The sequence below is a fragment of the Cryptotermes secundus genome, unplaced genomic scaffold (genome assembly GCF_002891405.2).
Source record: "Cryptotermes secundus unplaced genomic scaffold, Csec_1.0 scaffold548, whole genome shotgun sequence".
Lineage (NCBI taxonomy): Eukaryota > Metazoa > Arthropoda > Insecta > Blattodea > Kalotermitidae > Cryptotermes > Cryptotermes secundus.
In genome coordinates this window covers 489331-513160 of record NW_019732380.1, presented here as the reverse complement: position 1 = coordinate 513160, position 23830 = coordinate 489331, and the positions used below count along the sequence as shown (strand labels likewise).

Below are 23830 nucleotides of genomic sequence, written 5' to 3'. Positions count from 1 at the left end.
TCAAACTGGCCTTGTGTGCTAAAAATTAACCACGACAGTGCAAAGTTTTTTGAGTTGTCGTAACCACTCCACTTACGCGACGCAGAAATTGTAAAGTAAAGTAGAAGTAAAGGTATCCCTTTAACAGGCCGTGGAGGCCTATAGGGTTGTGAGATGTTTAGAATCCCACATTTTCTAGACAGTCGGCTCACAGATGGCGGTAAGTTTGTCAGCCTTACGCGCCGACCACCCTTTACCCCCAAGAAGAATACTGGTACTCATTTCTGTTAGAGGCTGAGTCGACCCCAGGGCTATAGTGCGACTGGAAGGATTAGGTTAATTGAAAAAAAGTCAAATCATCGGGATTTGATCCCGCGACCTTCCGGATTGTAGCATAGTGCCTCAACCAACTACGCTACCGCGTGCCCCCGCGACACAAAACCTGTATTCATTATTTTTATTAATTAATTAAAGGCTGAGTAACCCAGAACTTAATTACAATTAAAACTAGTTGGATAACTAATGATTAATTTTTTTCTAAACCTATTATACTACGTAAATTAAAACCAAGTCACTTCAACTGAATTACCTAGTACTTTAACATTTAACTAGTTCGAACGGTTTCTTCCGTTGGAGTCATCTAATGATATTGTTCACGTTGAGAAGTGTGGACGCTTCAATGTTGACATGGTTTTGGAGTCACTTTTCATGAGGTGGCGGACGATGATATCTGTAACCGTCTCGATCTCAAGGTCACCATGGAGGTCAATGTTACGAACGTACCTTGGTGCGTTGACAATACAATTTAGCACTTTGTTCTGATAGCGTTGAACCACTTGAATATTGGATTCACTGGCGCAGCCCCAGAGCTGGGTACCATAACTCCAAACTGGACGTACAGTTTGTTTGTATAATGTAAGTTTATTGTGGATTGATAGCTCAGAATTGCGTCCAAGCAACAAATACATTTTTCTGAACTGTATTCATTATAAAGGTAAAGTTGTCCCCGTGCTTAACTAATTAAGCACTAAACCATGAAGGCGTATGGAGGAGTGGATGTATAGGTACCAGTTTTCCTGACCTCGGCACTAGATGGAGGTGAGTTGTCAGCTTCACGCCCCGGCCACTTCTTCCCCGAGGAAACAGTGTGCAGTACCCGTTGTACTCTTATAGGAAGCTGGGTCGGCCCCAGAACAGGCTTGGACGGTATGGAAAAGAGAAAAAATCTCTTCCCTTACCGGGAATCGAACCTCGATAACTCCGTCGTAGTCGTAACTCCGTAGCCTAGTCGCTATACCGACCGCGCTAAGTGAGGGCCTACAACTGGAGCAGTTTGTTTCTGTTGTTCCGAATCAATTGAAGACGATAATTTGGGCGTATGTAGTAGGAATGTGATAGGCGAGAGAGGTGTACAAAATTTAGGTAGGGAAATCCGAGGGAGGGAGACAGGAACACCTGGGCGTACATAGAAGGACAGTATTTAAAGTATTATTAAAGTAGGAGAGAGAAATGTGGACTGGATTAATTTGCTTTTTTTATTTTGAAAAATCATGTTACGCAAAAAAGGCCTAGGCAGTGCCCATCCGGCCCATCTTATTCTCTCATAGTGGTCAGGATAGGGACTGGTGGCGGACTGTTGTGAACCTGGTAACGAACCTTCGGGTTTCATAAAATGCTGGGAATTTGAAAGAGACTGAACAGCTACAGAGTTATTATGATAGACTTATGTGAATGAAGTTCGATAGCAGTGGAAATACACGGTAAATTTACTGTAGTCTTATGATATGTTTATTCGAGGCCCTTGCTGAAAAGCACGTGTGAAAGTTTGGTTGTAGAACACGTGCAGGAAGTTCAGGTTGTACCAAAATATGGTGTAGCGTTCACTACTGCACGTTATTGTTGTCTGCTTCTGGCGGGATTCTCTCTCTCTCTGTCTCTCACTCCCTGTCTAGTAGAGCGGCAGACATGTTGTTCGGGCGGGAGACTGCGTGAAGCGTTCCCATTGGCTGGAGTGTGCAACGTCATCAGAGCAAAGAACTCGCCATAGAAGCAAGGACGGGTGGTGGCTGTGAAGTAGTTGATCGTGAATCGAAGGCTGAGGAGGACGCGTTTGATCTGGCATCGGCGATTAGTTATACTGTTGTGAAACCCAACTCTAAAGAAATGTAACAGTGCTATGATAGTGGATGTTTGTACCGGAGGAATGCAAATAATTTAAACTGAGATTTGTAGGATTGTGGTAGATTATTCTGTTCCCCCATTTGGAGTGGCGGGAAAAGGCCATTGACTGGCAAGCGAGCGGACGGTGCAGGAGTAGAACAGACTTTTTTTGTACCACGTGTAAGGAACAAGACAACAAACACTGTTGCGTCTCATCACTTCGTATTGGTGAAAGGTTGCTTTCTAGTGCTGCTAATTGGACTGTGTCCGCCTCGTTCAGACTTGGAATTGTTGGTTGTTGACTCGCCTTGAAAATGAATGGACCAGAGAAGTGTTCCCGTGGGAATTCAATAGTTTCAGCGGTGGCAAGATTCCTTAAGATAGGAAACAAGGCCAAAGTGAAGAGAAAGGTGAGTAATTAGGTGCCTGTGTTACTGTACTGGTCTTCATAACAGTAAAGTTAAACAGAAGTTACACTGGTTGGTGGATGAGCAAAGTATAATATATATAGGCTTCATATAGCAGAGGCAGTGAGAGACTGATAGTTTTTCAGTCAGAAATTTCTGTGCTTGTCATGGGATCCCAAGTTTCGTTACTGTGTTCAGAGAAAAACAGGAGGCAAAAGAATGCGTAATTAACTCCAACAAGTATAGATAGGCGAGGTTCGAAACCAAATTTCAACTACTAAAAGTCGTCCAGATTGTATTTAGAAATTCAGTTGTACCCTATGAGAGAACACTTTGAGGAATATTCGCTGTGTTGAGAATATTACGAAACTTGTACAAGGGCGGAAAAAGTGTTTACATATTTAAGTGGGTGGACGTATTGTGTAGTAACGGACGTGATTGTAACGCTGTTTGACAGTATAGCTGTTAGTTTAAAATTGGACAATTGTATTACGGCGAAGAGTCAACAAAAATGTTATCATTTTATATATCGAACGTAAGTTGGTCAACGACAAATTCTGTAGTTTATAGTTGCACTTCGTTGGTCCTACCACATATAGTAATGTAAAGCGTTTTAAGTTTGCGTGTTGAAGGCAAGTTTGTTAACGAGTCATATTTCGTCCATTGCTAGTTACGGGCTAGTGTTTCGTGTCTCCTGCCTTGAATTATAATAATTGTTTTATTTATGTCACGTAAATCGAATTTTGCTGGTTCTAGTAAGGACTTGTATCGATTAAGCTGAAAAGTCAAGACTTGACAGTTATAATTACGGAAGGATATGTGTTTCGATGGCCCAGCCAGTAATCATAGTAAAGGTAAGATGTTTTGAATATTTTTATTGAATGCATGAAGCCAAGAACCTGCTTGAAATTACAGTAAGGTAGAGCCTTTTAAGTCCAATTTCGCGAATTAGCCCTGTCATTTAGGTATGGAGTCACAGTTTGACAGACCACTGCAAAGTACAGCAGCGTGAAGTGTTTTATTTTTAACGTTAAGTCGGTCAGCAAGCAGTCGGTCGGAACTAGTATTTATAATTGGTTTCTCATTCCACTCATTCCATACTGTGCAGAGGTTTGTTTTCGAAATGCATTTGTGCCAAGCAGCTTGGGTGTTGCTAAGCCGGGTATATCTTGTTGTTTTGCCAACATGACCGAGCTGCATTGTATTTCAGATCTTTTTCGACTGACTTGTTGCCAGGCAGATCTCTAAACTTTCATAATTCATAAACTAAATAATTTCTTGTCGGGAATATGTAATTGAGAACTGAGCTGCCGAATGATGCACATAGGTTGCTCTTTCCTCTTGGCGTTTTCATGAAAAGTTTGGTGGTTCACTGGCCTTAGCTTCGAAAGGCATTTCGGTAACATAAATGATTTGTATTTTGATATATAGATTTCCAGTAATATGATCAAGTCAAGGAGGACGAGGTGGGAGGGCATGTAGCACGAATTGGGGACGAGCAGAATGCATATAGGATATTGGTGGGAAATCCAGAAGGAAAGAGACCACTGGGAAGACCAAGACGTAGGAAGGTGGACAATATTAAGATGGATTAAAATGGATCTTAGAGGATGGGATGGTATAGATTGGATCGATCTGGCTCAGCATAGGGACCAGTGGAGGGCTCTTGTGAACACGATAATGAACCTTCGGGTTCCATAAAATGCTGGCGGCTCCTCAAGAAGGGCTCAGCTCCGTAAGTAAGTGTTTCCAGTAACAAGTGCTGCATTAACAATGGTTTAATATTTTATTGGTTGTTTTAAAATAGCCAGGATTTTATTTTTGTATTGAGGGGGGAGTTTGAATAGAAAAAATAGAAAATTTGTCACGTGTTGGGTATGTCACGCGACATATAACTTCACGCCGTTTTTGACCTAGCGAATTTATCCCACATTCGCTCTTACATTTACACAATTTACAGTTTCACAACTACTGCCATCTGCAGTATCACAATTACTTCTGCTGTAGTCATTGGCATTCACTCGATACGACTCAACTCGTAGCTACTGGACTTCAATTGGCTTCCGCCTGGCTTCACAATCCACACACTGTCACTCCTAACCACACACTCTAGTAACTCTGGTTACACTGACGAATACTCCTCGTTCCGCACTGACAACACAGTAAACAGTTACATGATAGCTACCACTGTTGCGTGACATCATGTTTACCGATTGCCAAGCAACAGTCTCTGCACGGAGTCGCCTGTTGCAACATAGTAAGCGCGGTGTCCCCTGTTACGTCACCGCGGGGGAGGGTGGCGGAGTGTTTACTGGTCCTGTTACCATAGCAACGGCAGCTGATCCTGTGCGGTTACATCACCGCGACAATGGTTGCCTGACAACTTCTCTGCTGTTCTGTCACCGCTGGCCGGGGGGGGGTCCTGCATGGCGCAAATACGTCACAGTATTGAAGGAAGTGTTTGGATTTATAGACAACAGCAATTTTTTATAGATATGTGCCTTTGTTATGGGATTATCACTTTACTGTTTAGGCCTCGATTGGACTTTTCCACCATGACTTTGGAAATGCCGTTACGTCACTTCGCAGGTGGTCACATATTTAGAGCCACAGTAGGCGTCACTTTTTATGTAGTCACATCGCTTCTTACGGTCCCATCAGTTTTTAGGTAGTCCCAATATCCTGGGTGACATTACTGTGCTTTTTCTGGTAGTCATGTACTGCGTACATTCTCATGCAGTCTTTCCAGTTAAGTTATTTATATACTGTATTATCATATGGCGGATATTTCTGGTTCGGATCTTGCAGCTTGTTTCATCATCAAATGTCTATAGTGCAGTTGTTCTAAAGATACTTATATTCTTTTTCACATACCAGCACTCATTACCTTAAGGTTGCCTCTTGTACTTTCTTATTCAGTGTTCCCTAAAACAAATGGCAACCCAAGAAGTAAAAATCATGTTTTTATCAGTTACTATTACTTATTGGTATTAATGACCATATTTACCTGATCTTGGTTATAATTGCAGATTTTCATAGCCCATCGAATTCATCATTCGATATTTGATGAATATCTTTTGATCAGTTACAATAGAATGGTTTGTTTTAGGGTTAGTAAACTTAACTAAATCCCAAATTCATTGACAGGATAGAGAGATTAGGTAAGTTAGAGACGTTAATGTGGTCTACTAAGTATAAATAAACCTGTTATTTGAGCAGCAAGCTAGTAGTATACGTGGCCACATAAACTCGAAATGGAGACAGTAAACTAAAGCACTAATGCTAGGACTGGAATTGATGGTCTTCAGACGGCGACACTGAACACTATTATTCTCTTCCGTGATGTGACAGTAGCGTAGTTGATCAAGGCACTGCTACAAGCCGGAAGGTCGCGGGTTCAAGTTCCGACGAGGTGGAATTCTTTTTTCTTTTCAAATTGACCTAATCCTTCCAGCCGCATTATGGCCCAGGGGTCGACTCAGTCTCTTACAGAAATGAATACCAGGTATCTTCCTGGGGGTTAAAGGGTGAGCGGCTCGTAAGACTTGACAACCTTACCCGCCATCTTTGAGCCGGCTGTCTAGATAATGTGGGAGCCTCGACGTCTCACAACCCTCTGGGCATCCACGGCCTGTTATAAGTGATAGCTTTACCTTTTTATCTTTTACCTGTGATGTGACGCCTAAGTATATGTTCACCGACGTTTCGAAGGTATGCGTTGGTCCTGAGTGTGGGGGATGCATGTTACTCCGAAACGGCTGTAAATGTCTACCAGATTGCACAGCGTCACATTCCGGAAGGGGCAGGATTGGAAGCCATAGCCCACGCCCCTCCTGTTAGTATGTTAATTTATAGACAGTGCCGCTACTAGTGGTGGTGTCGCCGCCGTCCTCACAGTGTGAGCGCCAGGGCTGCCATCCTTGAATTCCATTTTTCAAATGCCTCCAAGAACAGCTTCATTGAACATTGACAAAGCACTCTTTGTGTCAGGGCACCTTTTGGGTGTTCCGCGTGTAATGCGAATGACGTGGTACAATAGTTGATTTTATTTCAGTCAGTGTTGTTGACTAGAAGGGAAATTGTGAAACTTCCTGGGAAAGAAAGTCAAATTCCAGCGCGCTAGAATGTTTTCAAGTCACTCTACGTTATACGGCCCCCAACTTCCTCCTTTCGTTTTATGTAATTATACAGATCCAATTAGTGTGGAATGCAATTGCGTTTCAGGTGTCACTGTTTGTCGCAAGAACTGTAAATCAGGAGTAGTCAGTTTCTCTTTGCATAGTTTCCTGAGCCCGCGTGCCTTACTTAAATTTATAAATCTTTCTGCCACGGCTTATCGTTCTCTTTTTCGGTTCAGATGCTTCGGTAAGCGTTTCGTAATAGTCTACGAAGTGCGATAACGGGTACTTAGTTCTTGTTTAATTCCTATGTATCGTCTCGTCAGGCGGTGCACTTGTCTTGCTGTCTTCTGGTGGTCAGAGTTCATGTCTACAGATCCAGAGATCCCGGGTTCGATTTCCTGAGAAGTAGTGGTTCTGGAACGGTATCCACTGAGCCTCACAAGTATAATTGAGGAGCTACTTGAATGGAAAAGTAGCGGCTCCGGTCTAGAAAACCGAAATTAACGTCCGTGGGGATTCCCTGACCACGCGACACCCTCTATCCGCTAAAGTTTGCACTGACTTCGCCGACAAGCGGCGGTCGCTCGGTCGGTATTTTTCGCTTGCGGACTAAAGCTACGGAGTTTGTTTTGACACTGGAATTTTTGGAGCAGACCAATGACTTATCAGTTTACAGTTTGATTGTTTTTAACATACTTTCCATATTTTTTAAAGAAATATAAGTAGTCTTATGACGTCACCTAGATGTCTGTGCATTTGTATCCCCAGTATCGTTGCTAGGCAACCGCTCAGTAAAGACGTTCCCGTGGAAATGAATACATATGGGAAAAATAGAATTTTTGGACACGCCGTTCTCTACGCTTTGTATCACATGAAACTAGGCGGTTATCTCTTCACACAGCTCCTTTTAGTACATTTTGCCTTTAAAGTTGCCGTAGCTTGAAACTGCTCACTCTCCTCGGGTCCTGATTACGTGAAATGTCATCTCTTTGCCCTTTGTACGCCTTCAAGGCGTTGTGTTTTGGACAAGTGCATCTCAGCCTTTTTGGTTTGAATCTCATTATGTTACCGCCGTTTGTTACCGTGTCGGAACGTTCATCAGTTCATGTTACGTATGGGAGAAGCCTTATGGTATTATCTTTATTTATCAAAGTACACGTCAGTAAAGACATTAAGAATATGTCACTCACTGAGAATGTATTTTAATACTTTATGATGTTAAAATCATTAAAATGTCAATAGGACACTAAAAGCGTATATTATACATTAAAAGTGATTATCAAAATTTCTGACACGTCTCTAGTTTTACATGTATTGTTTTTAGTTTTACTGCATGTTTCGGCTTCACATGGGACCTCATCAGGAGATTTTTCTTTTTTTGGGATACCACTGCGCTGTTCACTTGTTCGCCGTGCTCCCATGTTTCTAGTCGTCGCGCTCTTTTGCGGCCATTTGTAGTTCAGCTACGCATGCGTCACGATATCCTCCGTCCATGGTTTTGCTGTGTCTCATGTAAGATCTTGTGGGAACATTTTTGTGCTGAAGTTCATATGATCGAAATGTACGCATGTATCATGACCAGGGCCCGGATTTTGATGACCTGAAAATATTTAAAAAATGACCTAAAATACGACCCAGAAATGTAATATGCAGGGCCCGGATTTTGGCGACTTGAAAATAGTAAAAAAAAAGGCCTATGAAATGACCGAAAAAATCCAGAAAAATTACCTAAAGGAGAAAAGAAAGAACACTTCGCTTCCATGTTATTCACAATTTAGAAAACATATGAAGAAAAATTCCCTAAAATGGCCAAAAATGACAAGAAATACCCTTAAAAGTCCAAAATAATACCCCCAAGCTCATATCCGAGATTTATATATTTAAGAGCATCACATAGGATACAAGGAAAAAAAAGATGACAAGTCATCAAAATCAGGGCCCTGGTCATGACGTACTGTGTCCATATTTGAGCGTCGACTCATGTAAAACCCTACGGAAATACCGCTGTACTGTAGTTCGTATGATCTAAATTTAGATTGATTGTTTCTCCGCCTTCCTGTAGTTATTATTTAAGAAACAACGCCCACCTCTGTTTGCCCCCAAGTCCGCCTGTCGACCTTCAAAGGACGGCAAGTAGCTATTTTATATAGGCCACCGTACTGACTCCTTTCTCGCTTTCCATATCACCTTCGTGTAACTTTTTGTTTTGGGACATCTGAAAATATCCATTAGCGCGCACTTCCTGGAAACCTTTGTTATGAAGGCGTGATATGAACTGTGCATTCGTAAGTTCGTGACGTCAGACGAGGCGTTTTCCTTCATGTGATTTTGCTCTGGTTGAGGCCAGCTTCGTCATCTTTGTTTGCATGACTTAGACACTGAAAATGCACACGATATGTTCTCCGAAACGTTTGCTGGACTTTACCGGACTACACGGCGTTATGACCCTGCAAGTGCAGTTGTTTTCACCCTTCGCCGCTGTTTACAATCACATAAATGTGAAGTGTTGTGTTTTTTGATTGAGAACAAGTTGCAATGCTGTGACCGCACACTTGATCCTCATTCATACACATGAAGTAAATAACAGTTCAGTTCGAATAAGCGTGCAAAGTCAAAGTCATATTGCGATTGACGGTCAGTCACTAAATCTTGGTGTCGAGCCCCATATGGGGCTTATGATACAGTCTTGTTATTGTGGGGCGCCCTCTCCGACAAGAGGACGGGTCTGTCTTATGTCAGATCCCGTGTGTTCTTCTATAATCCCTCGGCGCGAACCACACAATACCATTATTGTTAAGCAGGCGTGTTTACTGGGCCGTTCACTAGCAATTGACGTCCACCTGTTTCATGCGTACGCTTCACGGGAATGTATTTACAAAGTCGTTGCCTAGCAATAGGTATACGCGTTGAAAGCCCCATTTTCCCCTCACCTGTTTCTCTTTCTCTCCTTTGCTATTCACATACGAATCTAACGTTAAACCTGGCCATCCTCAGGGTTATGACACCGTGTGTTCGAGTAGAAGGATCCTGCTGCGTGATCTTCAGATTTAACTTAAAATTGGAGGTATAAGGTTTCTCCGAAACGTCGGTAACCACTTACAAGAGTACCGAGAAGAACACAGCCTGGATATTAACAAGCATGAAAACCTCTGCTATCATACTGTGTGACCCTTAAGCAGGGTGGGGGAGAGAAGTATCAGCATTTAAACCTGCATACCCGTACATGTTGGTATTTGGCTGCAGTACAACTGGCCGGTCACAGTCGCCGCGCGTCCTGAGGCAAGAAATGCCTTGCTCACTCGAACGCTGGATCATGGGTTGGAATCCCACTCGATGCGTTTTTTTCTGTGTTTGTGTTGTACACACGTATCGGTGTTGCGATGGGCTGATCCCCCGTCCAAGGAGCCCTGCTCTGTCTGTAGGTCTCATTTCAGGCAAACAGACCAGAGAGACTGCTGCTTCAAGAAGCGCTAGTAGTTAAACTACGAAATCTATAAAACCACAGTGTCCTTCGAATTTGACCTACCTGACCTTATTAAATAAGATCATTAACCGCTCTTCCGATGTGACACCTGGAGGATATAACCTTTTGGAGTCAGAATATATAAAAAAATTGTAATACTCCAGAAGACCCCGCGTCGGCGGCCCATCTGCTCCTGCACTCCACCACCTGCTTGAATACTTACCACCTGCCCTCATTCTTAACTATCTTCTGGCCCACCTGCTCAGCCCTCAGGTTCAACAACATCGCCATCTTTGTGTGTGTGTGTTTTAATATGTGGCAAGCGGACTACAGTTTTAATGGGCAGTTTTTTTGGGAAGTGAGCAGTTCCAGTAACGTAGACATGCAACAGTTTGTCCACGTGTTGTCTGGAAGACATCTGCCTCGTTTTAAACTGCCCCCCCCCACCCGAAGAAGCCAGGTGGGTGATGGGGATATGTTTTGTTGCCGCTTAGGACTTTCACTCGACAACAATGACGTCGAGCGTACAGCACGCTTTTCTTTGCAACCGAACCTTCCTCGGTGGGTCGTCCTGGTAGTGGTGACAGGTAAACTGTGAGAAACTCAGAATTGCCAGAGCGTCTCCGTCATTATACTGATTAAGCTTCTGCTCAGATAATCGGGTTCGATTTCCGCAGAAATTTCCCCGTAGTGTTTATTTTTTTTTCCACAGAATTGTTGAGGTCAAGGACGATACATCTGTAATTTTCCACTTAATGTCTGTTAAGTATATATCAAGGAGAATGAGGTGGGCAAGGTATGTAGCACGAATGGGGGACAAGAGGAATGCATATAGGATATTGGTGGGAAAACCAGAAGGAAAGAGGCCCCTGGGAAGACCAAGACGTAGGCGGGTGAACAGTATTAAAATGGATCTTAGATAGGATGGGATGGTATGGATTGGATTGATCTGGCTCAGGTTAGCAACCAGTGAAGGGCTCTTGGGAACACGGTAGTGAACTTACGGGTTCCATAAAATGTTTGGAAATTCTTGAGTAGCTGCAGAATTTTCGGCTCCTCAAGAAAGGCTCAGCTACATGAGTAAGTATATAGCGTGGCCGCGCCATAGCCCAAGAGGGTTACTCGGTGGCTTCCCACCGCGGCGACCCGTGTTCGATCTCGGGTCTGGTCAAGTGGGATTTGTGGTGGACAAAGTGGCGCTGTGGCGGGTTTTCTCCGAGCATTTCGGTTTCCCCTGCCAATCTTCATTCCACCAAATTCTCCATCATCATAATCACCCGGGGCAGGCTACAATAGGCCAATCAGTGGCCGCCGTGCCGAGTGGACCCAGTTGGGCTCCACCCCCCACTAAGCGAATTAAAAAAGAAAGTATATAGCGTATTAGTGGTCTTGAGTCACGAAGGTTGGACTGTGGCCGGTTTGCGTAGTTGTAAATCTGTAGGATGCGCAGTTAGATGTTTGTCCGAAAGCACACGTCAGCCTCATCTTCTGATTGAAGATCAAGTTGCCCAGTAAGAGAGGCAGTTGACGAAAGACCAAGGCTAACAACATCTCTGTACTGCATTCTGTGTACCGTATGACAGACCTTGATTTCTGTAGCGAGAAATGCGGATCTGTACGCAGCCATTGGGACTTTTGGACAATGATCACAACAGCAGAGCAGGTTGAAGGACAGCCAGTCACCTACCTCCTCTCCGGGATTTCAGTGCAACTCTGCACATGTTATGTAAGTTACTAGTCCGAAATCAAGGTCATTTTCATGATGTATATCAGTTACTCCCAAAAATAGGATCTAAACTAATTTTACATAACTCAGAATCTTTCAGCATTAGATGATTTTCTGCACTGGCCCGCAGTAATTTAACTAAATAAATTAATATTCTAATAATCGAATAGCCGGTCACGTTAGCCGAGCGGTCTAAGGCATGGACTGTCATCGCTCTCTCAGAAGCCTGGATCGTGGGTTCGAATCCCACACAAGGAATATATGTTCGGTATGTGTTTGTCGGTCACGGTAGCCGAGCGGTCTAAGGCATGTACTGTCTTCGCTCGCCTGGAAACCTTGATCGTGGGTTCGAATCCCACTCAGGGCATGGATGTTTAGTTTGTGTATGTTTTTATGTGTTTGTGTACAGGTAGAGGCCTTGCGACTAGCTGATCACCCGCCCAAGGAGTCCTACCGAATGTGTAACATCTAGAAAAACTGAAGTGAACGGGGAAGTTCATGGAGGTAGGCCTAGGCCCACTGGGGCTGTAGTGCCAAGGAAAAGAAAAATGTGTATGTGTTTAGGTAGAGGCCTTGCGACGAGCTGGAGTTCTAGTCCCGGTAATGTCAGTTTTCTCCAAATTGTCCAGACCGGCTCGGGTTCACCCAACTTCCTATCCAATATTTACCGGGAACAAAGCGGCCGGGGCGTGAAGCTGACCACTCACCTCCAACTAATGCCGAGGTCAAGAAAATGTGGATCTGTACATCCACTCCCCCATACGCCTTTCATGGCGTAGTGCTTAATTAGTTAAGCACAGGGACAAATTTACTTTTTCTATATAACTTGTAATTTTGGTGCAGTACAGTATCTTGGCGCGTCACGAATTGGAAAATATGAGCGTCATTGCTTACGTAATGGGATGTGTTAAGAGCTGCGCTTTTCCTGCGTCGCTTCGCTTGCTTTACATGTCTTTGCTCTGGGCATGGGAAATACTGCCCTGCCTAATTCCCTAAGTCTCCCGGTTACTTACAGCTGTACAACGCGCGGCCCTGGGAGATGGTCCCCTCTTTACTATGCTGATTTATTGCGTAAGCTATTATGCTTCGTATTGACTTCCTCTGTAGTTGTGATTACGTCACAAACCGGTGAGAACTTTTTTAATACACCCGATATCCTGCATACAGAGGAAATTGCGAGGACGTTGTATATTGTCAGTACATTATGTATTCGTTCCGTGACTGCGTAAGATTAACTGACGCTCGCGATGAAAGGTGAGCATTTGGTCATACGCATAAGATGATTTCCGAAGGAATTCTTATATGTGACATAAGACATTTGTTTGCAGCTAAAGAGTTCAGTTTGGGAAGGTCGAATTACATATATACAATTTTTTTATTGTTAGTGGGGTGGGACTAGGTCCCTTATACTGCGGCCACTTCTGGCCTATTGTACCTGCCCCGGGTGATTGTGGAGCATTTGGTGGAATGAATATTGCCAAGGGAAACCAAAGTACTCGAGAAAACCTGGCCACAGCGCCACTCTGTCCACCACAAATCCCACTTGAGCAGGCCCGGGATCAAACCCGGGCCTCCGCGGTGGGAAGGCAGCGACTAAACGCTTGAGTTATGGCGCGGCCCTGAATTACATATGCCATGTGCTGAGTAGTGTAGTCTACATCGAACCAGTGCGCAGTGTAGTATGTAACATACCTGTATACACGCTCAGACTAGAAAACGAATACATCGTGTTAATTAATGATCACATTATAACACAATCCTTATCGGGAAATGCGCGTACCCAAAACATCACACATTCGTAACAACCTTACCCCTGGGCTTCACGTCCTGGGTTCATTACGTGGCTGCTTCTGACAACAAGTATCCACAAATTGGATAATATGTCTAATAATACACTGTAGCTCCTGAACCTCACAATTAGTTTGGCATATATACTCTTAATCTCTCAATAACTTTTAATAATCGTAATATAATCAACATACTTGTGTACACTTTTAATACACAGTAGATACATCTTATATATTTCTTTATTTTGTATACTTAATACCAACTTGAGGCAAAATTTATTTTATCACATAGTACGAGTATGATACATTGCACTAGTATGGATCCATAGTAGTAATTCAATGACTGTGGTCCTATGTGACCGAAACATGTAGCGAAATAAAGGTTTAATTGTAAACATTAAAAGCGAGTGTACATTTGCTGTGGTGGCCGTTTAACATATATAATGTGCGAGAGATTTGGGATTCAGATTCAAACAAAATGACCTCGTTAAGTTTTCCGAAGTAAATGCACTGGGCTGACACTTCAGGAACTGTGCTGTAGTTAGCAAAGTTCATGTCATAGTGCATGTAACGCCGATATGAGTTCGTCTTTTGACGAAAATGGATACGAAGGGACAGACAATCAAACCGTCAGAGTGACGTGTTTTGAATCACTGTAGAAATTCCAGTTATTCCATATCAGCGGATTGAATTATCGTATTAAAATAAATAGAGGCTGATTAGATCGCCTTACGGTGTGGATGTGTGTCCGTCTTTGTAACCCTCCTATTTGTTTATGGCCACCCTTACCGTTGCTAAGCAACTTCATGTTTCAAACACTTAAGATATTAAATTTTGAATTTGTCGTTTCTTAATGCCATAGTTTTACATATTTTTGTTTGCAGCCCTCAGACCTAAATGGCATTCTCAGTTTTGCCTTAGAAAACGTTTCTTTATGATGATCTCGTTGGGAAAAAATAGGATTCGCCTTATGTTATGGCTTATACGGCACATTTGCCTTTTTACGAAATCTTACAGCTGTTATTATAACTTTAGACTTCAAGGTTAGTTTTCTTTCAAACAATATTTTTAATAAATGTTACGTAAACTGTTGTTATCCCTTCCATACTGGACTGTTGGATCGTTAAGTATCAATTTATCCAACTCTCTACATCCGGAAGGCCAGTTTGTGAGGCAATTTGCCTATTGCATAAGCCTGACACGAAATTAATGCGGAGGAAACAGTTTTATTGCTTTGTAGCCTTGGTAATGTTTTATATGTGACTGTTCAAAGCTAGAATGACATGTGTTTAACTGGCTGATGGGCAGAAAACAATAGCGAGGCAGAGGTTACAATATTTTCCCCGAGCTAGCTTTCGAATATTCTGTATACCAGAAACATAAATCATAGAATAGAATGCCTACAAGAAATTCAGTATATTCCTCACGAATGTTATGCGTCTTTTCGTGACTTTGAGCTTTAGTACAGGACTTATCTCACATCCAGTGCAGCAGTGTTTTGATTTTTATGGGTAAGATTAACCGGGGGGGGGGTCGGAATTATCAATCTGATTTTATATTAAATATGTGTTGCAAAATTATTGTTAAATTTCAGGTTTTCTTTTCATGACCCTCTCTGTAGTCTAGTTGTCAGTTCCTGGCCACAGATCCAGAGGTCCCGGGTTCGATTCTCGGCGCTACCATATTTTCTGACAAGTAATGGGTCTGGAACGGAGTCCACTCCGCCTTGTGATGAGAATTGAGGAGCTGTTTCAAGGAAATAGCGGCTCCGGTCTAGAAAACCGAGATTAACGGCCGTGGGGAACCGTTGCGCTGACCACGCGGCACCCTCTATCCGCAAAGGTTGGCAGTAATTTCTCCGACAAGCCACATTCGCTCGGTCGTGTAGTTCGCGTTGCGGACTAAAGCCACGGAGTTTGTTTTGTAATTATTCAGAGTATTTTTGACGATACGAAATTCGAAGACGAACGTTACAGCTGGGGTGCTTACATCCCCCACCCACCTAAAGGTAAGGTGTGTGTTCGTGTCGCATTGTTTCAAGTTCAGTTGAAGAAATTGTTGAATTGCGGGATGTATCACAATTTAGTTCCTGTAAATTGCTGTTATTTCATCCACAGACTAAGCCTGATTGCGTGGACATATACAGCTTTACAGATTCACTTCGGTATCTCGGGTCGGCTGCTCAGTTGTTTTTTTCTGTCAATGAACAGTATAATTGATAATAACACCATGAACATTTCTTTGGCATGCAAATCTAGTATTTTAAATCCACATGCTTCAAACAAAAGTAAACGCATTCGCTGACTTGTCGTGATGTGTCTCAAATATTCTAGAACCCACTGACTTGTCCTAAACCTTTGGAAGTACTTCCACACGCTAGACGCTTGAAAGCAGAGCCAGCTATTCAGTTGGTACCGGGGTTAAAGCGGCCGGGGCGTGAAGCTGACCACTCACCTCCAACTATTGCCGAGGTCAAGAATGGTGAAGCTATACCTCCACTCCCACACACGTCTTCATGGCATGGTGCTTAATTAATTAAGAGCAGGGACAGTTTTACCATTTTGCCTTTTACACCGCAATAGTGCCTTCATGCTGACTAAACATAAACTGAAAGTAAGAACTCCCATGTGGTAGATGTTAACATAATTCAGAAGCTGATGTAAAATACATCGTGTGTACGTTTCGTAGTAGACGACTGAAATATTCATTAAAAGTTTGTACGCGTTGTGAAGGTTTCCATATCGCACTGATGGAATATAAAATAACATGGAAAGTGAATACTTCCACGTGGCAGATGTATAACACTCAAAAAGTAGGCGATTTCAAAATAGAAAGTCTGTGCTTTCGTGTCTGGGATATTGTAGACCTGTTTTAAATGGGGTAGCGTTACAAGAAATCGTCGAACTGTTACAGAAATTTACCTTAATTGTATTGGAAGCTGGGTTAGCGCAGTCGGTATAGCGACTGGCTGCCGGCTGGACGACCGAGGGGTCGAAGTTTGAGTCCCGTAGGGTTAAGAATTTTAATTTCTCCATGTCGTCCAGATCGGTTCTGGGATCCACTCAGCCTCCTATCCCATGGGCACAGGGGGCTATTTTTCCGGGGCTCAATCGGCCGGTGCGTGAAGCTGACGACCACCTACTATCACCGAGGTCAGGAAAAAGTGGGGCTATACATCCACTCCTCCATATGCCTTCATGGCGTAGTGCTTGCTAAGTTAGGCACAGGGATAACTTTACCATTTTTTGTGAATAATAGTAGTGTAATTTGTAACATTTATAATTCATGCATGTAATTGTAAATAAGCAACAGGGTTATTGTTGTAAGTCTTGATAACTTTCTTGTTGTGGTATTGTTGCCGAGAATAGAGCAGTTTCGTCACGATGTGTGTTTGTTAGGGCATTGGATGGTTACTATATTCTGCAAGATGACCTGGCGACGTGAAGGCGCTGGTTGCTCGTTGTTTTGCTCCACTCAAACGTAATCTCTTTGATAATTATCTGGTGATGACGTCGGTGAAGCGTCATTAGCCCGCATATTCGAGCAAAGCGGGCCATTGCTAAGGTAGAATATACTGTTTTGAGTCTGGTTTTATTTTGTGACGCACGTGATAAACCGCAAATAAACTCGCAGTTTATGTATCCAACAATGTCCAAGTGTTTGGGGGAAGATATCCGATAACACATTGTGTTGCGTGGAAGACGTATACGATACGCATGGAGTAGGAGTTCGTGGGTACTAAATACAGTTTGAATGTATGCGCGATATATTTTGACAAGCGCGTGACACTTGTTCTGACGCACTTTCAATTGTGTGTTAAATATTTCCTGTTTGTTCAGGTCTGTTTTTTTCCACGGTTAAATTCTTGTTTCTCTTTTGATGAGTTGTTTGCGCATGGTTCGTGGACGCCATAGTTATATATCCTATTAATTTGGTATTAAGGACGCGCCATAGCTCAAGAGGTTAGTCGCTGGCTTCCCACCGCGGCGGCCCGGGTTCGATCTCGGGTCTGGTCAAGTGACATTTGCCCTGGACAAAGTGGCGCTGGGGCAGGTTTTCTCCGAGTACTTCGGTTTCCCCCTGCCAGTCTTCAGTCCACCAATTCCTCCACAATCACCCTCACCTATCATCTGGGGCTTGTACAATAGGCCAGAAGTGGCCGCAGTACAAGGGACTTAGTCCCGCCCCCCTAGCATTAAAAAGAAATACATGGTGTTTCACCACTTAGGGCATAACTGCAGGAGGTGATTTCCTAAGTCTTTGTGATCAAAAAAGTTCATATAAATATGTGTCCGATTTTGGACGGTTACGGAGTTATGACCGTTTAAACTCAGAATAGAAGGTAAGGATTACTGACAATAAACGGAACAAAATAATAAACCAGCATAATACATGATGCATTTAAAGTATGAATGTAAAGTTAACTTCGTGAAATTACCTTTAATTTGAATTTATTGGTGCTTAAAGCTGATTTTCGAAAACGCCACCGCCAGCCGCAACACAGGCTGCCGCTCGGTTGTGAACCGCGCCGGACATACCAACCCTCCCCGCCTTAGGTACATCTCAAGTGTCAAGATAAGGAGAACACTTGTCTGTAGCTGGCTAAAAATAGCGACCCGCCAGCTGACAGACGCGGTTCACACGAGGGCGTGTACGGGAATGAAAAAACGGTCATAACTCCGTAACCGTCCAAAATCGGACACATTTCTGTATGTACTTTTTTGATCACAAAGACCTAGGAAATCACGTCCTGCAGTTATTCCCTAAAGTCGTGAAACACCCTGTATAGACCTGTCGGTCGTTTCGACATTCACTGATTTTGTTGGTCGCGTGAAATCATGAACTGAGTAGGAACCGGGCCACTAGTGTATTCTGCTGTTACGCGCTCTTCAGACGAACCGTCCCAGGGATTCGGAGAAAGTGGTTAATAGTAGATAATAAGGATAATTCTGAAGGTAAAATTTTGTTCATGATTGAATGTTGCTCTTGTTGGGCCCCAGAATAATCACATCTGATTTGGGGTCCAACCTGGACGTCTTATTTCTTTTAATTACTTGATTTGTCAGCAGTTACACACTTAGCGTGGTCTAGGTGTAGACACGATGGTAGGAAACATAGATAAAGCTATACCTGTAACAGGCCGTGAAGGTCCATAGAACTGTGAAACGTCGAGGCTCCCACGTTTTCTCTNAGACGTCGAGACTCCCACATTTTCTAGACAATCGGCTCACAGATAGTAGTGAGGTTGTCAGCCTTACGCGCCGGCCGCCATTTAACCCCAAGGAAGATTCATGGTACTCGTGTGTTAGTCTGACTCGACCCTCGGGGTCGTAGTGCGGCTGGAAAGATTAGTTAAATTGAAAAAATCCACCTCAGCGGGACTCCAACCCGCCACCTTACTGCTTGTAGCATAGTGCCTCAACCAACTTTGCTACCGCATGCCCCCCCTCCCCCGTAGACACGAAGGAATATATCTAAACACTTGGAATTTTTCCCCATGTTTGTTTTGTAGAGTAGAGTGTGGTTGAAGAGAGGAAACAATGTAGGAAGAATATGTCATGTTTGCAAAACATTCAAAAGTTGCACATGAATATCCACATAGCGTACTCATAGTTCAAGAAATTTTATTGTGAAGTTTGAAGTCACGGCACAACTTGTTTGAAGCAGTTTATGCTTAGAAATGTGAAGTGATTTTGCCACTTCAGTGACACTTCTTCTGTAACCTTGTTGGCGTTGTGGCTTGTTCTTTCAGAAGTTCTGAAGCAGTCCTTTGCGCAGCTGGTCTTTTACACGTGGGATCGGCCGCGAACCCAAGACATCCAACGCGTCTTTACAGTTATTTTTATAAATATTTGTTAGCTGATATTTATTAGGGTTGGAGTCTGATTGCGTTCTCTCCAACGAAGGAAATGCCATGCTTCCGATATAGCCTCCAAGAAGCAGTCCCTCTTGAGAAGTTGACTGGCGCTCAAGTGGTGAATACATTTTGTCTGCCAGCTAGTCCAGGAGTTTCCCGCCATTTGTTGGATCCCCGCTTAAATTACCGTGTTCATTAGAGCTGGTCACTGGTCCTTATCTTGAGCCAGATGAGTCTAGTCTGTCTGTGTACGTCTGTGCTTAACAGATTAAGCACTGTGCCGCGAAGGCGTATAGAGGAGTGGATGTATAGATCCACATTTTCTTGACCTCGGCACTGGTTGGAGATGAGTGGTCAACTTCACACCCCGGCCGCCTTTACCTTCGTGGAAATAGCACCCGGTACCCATTGGATAGGAGGCTGGGTGGGCCTCAGAGCCGGTGGAGAAAATTCTTGACCCCACCGGGACTCGAACTGAAACTTCTTGTCCATCCCGTAGCCAGTTACTATACCGACTGCGCTATCCCATATTGCTGTGCACGTAGTGTTGCTAATATTTCTTTTTGTTTTAATGCTGTAAAGTAGGACATCGGAAGGGAAGAAGACAAGAACAGAACAGAGATGAGAGAATAGCATTAAAATGAATGTCACCAAGAAAATGGGAGTGAGGTTCTTATATGGCCATGGTTCCTTGGGCCCAGAGTAAGAGGTCATGAACCCGAAACTATGTGTTCCATAAAAGCGAATTTCTTGGCTAGCTGAGCGACTGTTAGCTTGTTGAAAGCTTTCTGTCATTCCATCTAAGACTGCTAGCCACGAGGGTGTCTTATGGACACAAATGCCTTTGTATTTTCTTGAATAGTAACCTACACTGAAGGGGGGAACTCATAATGTATTTTTACAAGTTGCAAAAGAGATTTTCTGGGTAGACCGAAAGCGAGAAGGAACAAAAACAGGAAGTAGTGTCCAGCAGTGCGTTTACTTATGTTAATATTTGCGAGAATCGTTTGTATAGGTGTGGGAATATGTGTTCTACAAAACCAGTTGCGTGTTTACTGCTATTCTTCATACGAGTTTGACGTCAGACCTGTTGTATTATCATATGAGTTGCGATGAGCAAAATGTTGTGCAAAGCTGTGTCGTCGCTATCACTGATAACATACATTCTGTACAAAATTTAAAACGTCTCCCCTGTGTCACACCATGCCATGGACTGTACGTGCAGAAAATGCACCTCCGCATCACTGTTTCGAAGCCGTGTGGACACCCGGCAGATGTTAAAGTTACGTGCAAATGGCGCGGCAGCGTAGTTGGTTGAGGCACTGTGATACAAGTCAGTAGGTCGCGGGTTCGATTCCCGATGCCATTGAATTTTTAAATTGACCTACTCCTTCCAGTCGCACTATGGCCCTGGGGTCGACTCAGCCTCTAACAGGAATGAGTACCAGGAAATTTCATGGGGGTAAAGGGCGGCCGGCGCGTAAGGCTGACAACCTCACCGCCATCTGTGAGACGATTGTCTAGGAAATGTTGGAACCTCGACGTCTCACAACCCTATGGGCCTCCATGGCTTGTTACAGGGGTCCACCTCAGCGCGTTTTCTCGCATGTAGGCTGGCCAACCCCGTTTCTCCGCAGCGTCCCCAAACATCTAGCTTGCATGGTTTCACATACCAGATGAGAGCAGTGTTCACAGTCGCTGTGAGGAACCCAGATTTCACGCAGTTAGATATAGTTTTTCGATGAGATTGAAGCTTTGACGATCGTGACACTTTTGGCTGTTGAAATTACAGCAACGATTAACCTCGTAATAACATGAAGGGAAGAACTGCACGGCGTCAGCGTGTGGCAATTGATCCTCTTCATGTCTGAAGCCTATATTGTTGCTGTCAGTTGGAATTTGGAATGGACCAAGAAGCCTTGGGACGTTGCTTCAACTTTTTGGTTCGGCAGGGGTGTCAATGTTGGATTCATTTCTGGAGGAAACAGACGTTTTCTTCACATTGCACTGCAAGATATATTCTAAAAATACAACAGATTACGGTCTTCCGTGACATACGAGTGTAGTTCGGTTCATAGGTTGTAACGTTTTGGAGGAAGTTGCTTCCTCCATATTGAAGGAGGGTACTGCAGATGGCAGCAGGAAATTCCTCGGAAACGTTGATACCGATCCACCAAATTATATTGTGTCTTGTCCCGGAAGACCGGCATGGAACATCATATCACACAGGACATGACAGGTTCTACTGCTGTTTGTAAAACGTTTGAAAATCTGTTTCACAACGAAAGGCAGTAGTAATGTAAGCCAGTGGCCGCGTGGTCTTAGGCGTGAAATGTCTTCGCCCCCTCGAACACTGGAATCGTGGGTTTAAATCCCACCCGAGGCATGGATGTTTGCGTTTATTCTGTGTTTGTGTGTAGGTAGAGGCCTTGGAACAGGCTGTTCCCACGTCCAAAGAGTCCTACCGACTGTGTATGGGATTAAGAAACTGAAGTGAAACGTTTCACTGATCCCTTATGCTCGAAGTGGGAATAGATATGTTAATGAAAGTGGTTTTCTGTTTTAGAAATTCCCATCGGAGTTGGATGCTTGTACCATTCGGAGTATCACATAAAATTGGTTCCGATTTACGCAGAGCACTTGCAAGTGCAGACATGTGGACCATTTCGGTTGCTTTATTAAAGACGCAGGGAATAGAATTCGGCTGCGGATTCCATGTAGGTATTTCGACTACTTAACATTCATTATAGCTTGTCCAGTGAGTTTAAACATGAATTCATCGACATATGCCCCTTTTGGTTACATTTTCACTGTGTAACGGATGTTTTTTGACGCGAAGAGCTATATGAGTTTGTGTTCGCGTTTGGTGCGTCGCTCATTACTTACCGGAGTAAACAATTAGAAGGGCCGCGCCATAGCTCAAGCGATTAGTCGCTGGCTTCCCACCGCGGTGGCCCGGGTTCGATCCCGGGTCTGGTCAAGTCGGATTTGTGGTGGACTAAGTGTCGCTGGGGCAGGTTTGCTGCGAGTACTTCGGTTTCCCCCGTCAATCTTCATTCCGCCAAATTCTCCATCATCATAATCACCCGGGGCAGGTACAGTAGGCCATCAGTGGCCACCGTACTGAGTGGACCCAGTTGCACTCCACCCCCAACTAAGCGAATTAAAAAAAATAATTGGAAGAAAAGTTACAAGGGAAAAACGGAGTACTCCTTTTACGTACAGTACGCTCTTACCTTGAGCCTGCGTATCTCGGTATACTCGTATTCAATCAAAGGGATGTCTTAGCGCTCGGGAAGCACCGGACTGACATTTGTGGCCCTTGCCCGTTCAGCTCGCCTCCTTTACGCTGTTTAGGGAACGTCAAAATTTAGCAGTTACAAATGAAACAAGAATTTCTGGTAAGAAGTAACCGCCTTCCTTACTTTGATACGACTCGGACCGTATAGAAGGTGTTTACAGAGCCGTTGCCTAGCGACGATAGGGGGATACGCAAACCAGCATTCTCTTCTAATAGGACACGTACCGTACATAAAACCGCGTGTTCGTTGCCGCGGTAACGTTTTTACGGAGCCGTTGCCTAGCGACGATAGAGGGATACACAAACCCACAGATTCTCCTCTGATAGGACACGGAGCGCATAGAAAACTACCCCTGCAATAATTCCTCTATTGTTTAGCTGTGTTCGTTGCAGCGGTATTGTTTTTACGGAGCCGTTGCCTAGCTACTCAACAGTGACATTTCGTAAATTATTGCATCTTCACATTTTGTACACAGATATTCGTTCTATCTATGTTAAACTAAACATCAAATTTAAATACGTGTTTTCGTATACTGATGTAGTTCATGCAAATTTTAGCTGCAGATATATTTAGCCAGAGGTTATTTTTAAATATATTAATATATTTTCATAGTCAGGCATGTTCACGTTATCTGAAACAGATTTCGGTTTGTATTGTAATTAACTGAGGTGTATAAATATAGCAAAGAGGGAGTAATAATGCAAGGCCGCAATGTACGTTGGGTAAGACCGCAGTTCAGCTGAGCTGGTAACGGAACACTTGATACTGCACACTCTTGCTGGTTTGTTTTGCGTTCGAATCTCGCACGTGACCTGATTATCGTAATTCTCTTACCTAGGAGTGTTTAAATTGTGAAGGAACTGTTCATAATTCTGATACATTCATCATGCAGTAAGACAGTGGTACCCTAACCTTTTCTGTTTCACAGCCGGTAAAACGGCCATTGGCTACATCGAGATCGCATCTTTCGCCGTTATTACGTTCTGATGGGGCGTGAACACTAAATCGCGTATAGTCAGAATTACCCT

The 23830-nt window shown here is 43.6% G+C and overlaps 1 protein-coding gene across 5 annotated transcripts in view; it reads left to right on the top strand.

The window, feature by feature from the left end:
- LOC111867624 (3-phosphoinositide-dependent protein kinase 1) overlaps nt 1-23830 on the top strand; it is a 190787-nt gene that overhangs the window by 125335 nt on the left and 41622 nt on the right. For 2 of the 5 annotated variants that reach the window (XM_033752729.1, XM_033752731.1), the window contains exon 1: nt 11758-11856. The exons of 2 other annotated variants lie outside the window; for them this stretch is intronic. In XM_033752729.1, coding sequence (XP_033608620.1) covers nt 11773-11856 — 84 coding nt within the window. In that variant the 5' untranslated portion in view covers nt 11758-11772. Of the gene's footprint in view, nt 1-2045; nt 2550-11757; nt 11857-23830 lie in introns of those variants that run through there. One more of the 5 variants, XM_023857623.2, reaches the window with a different exon arrangement.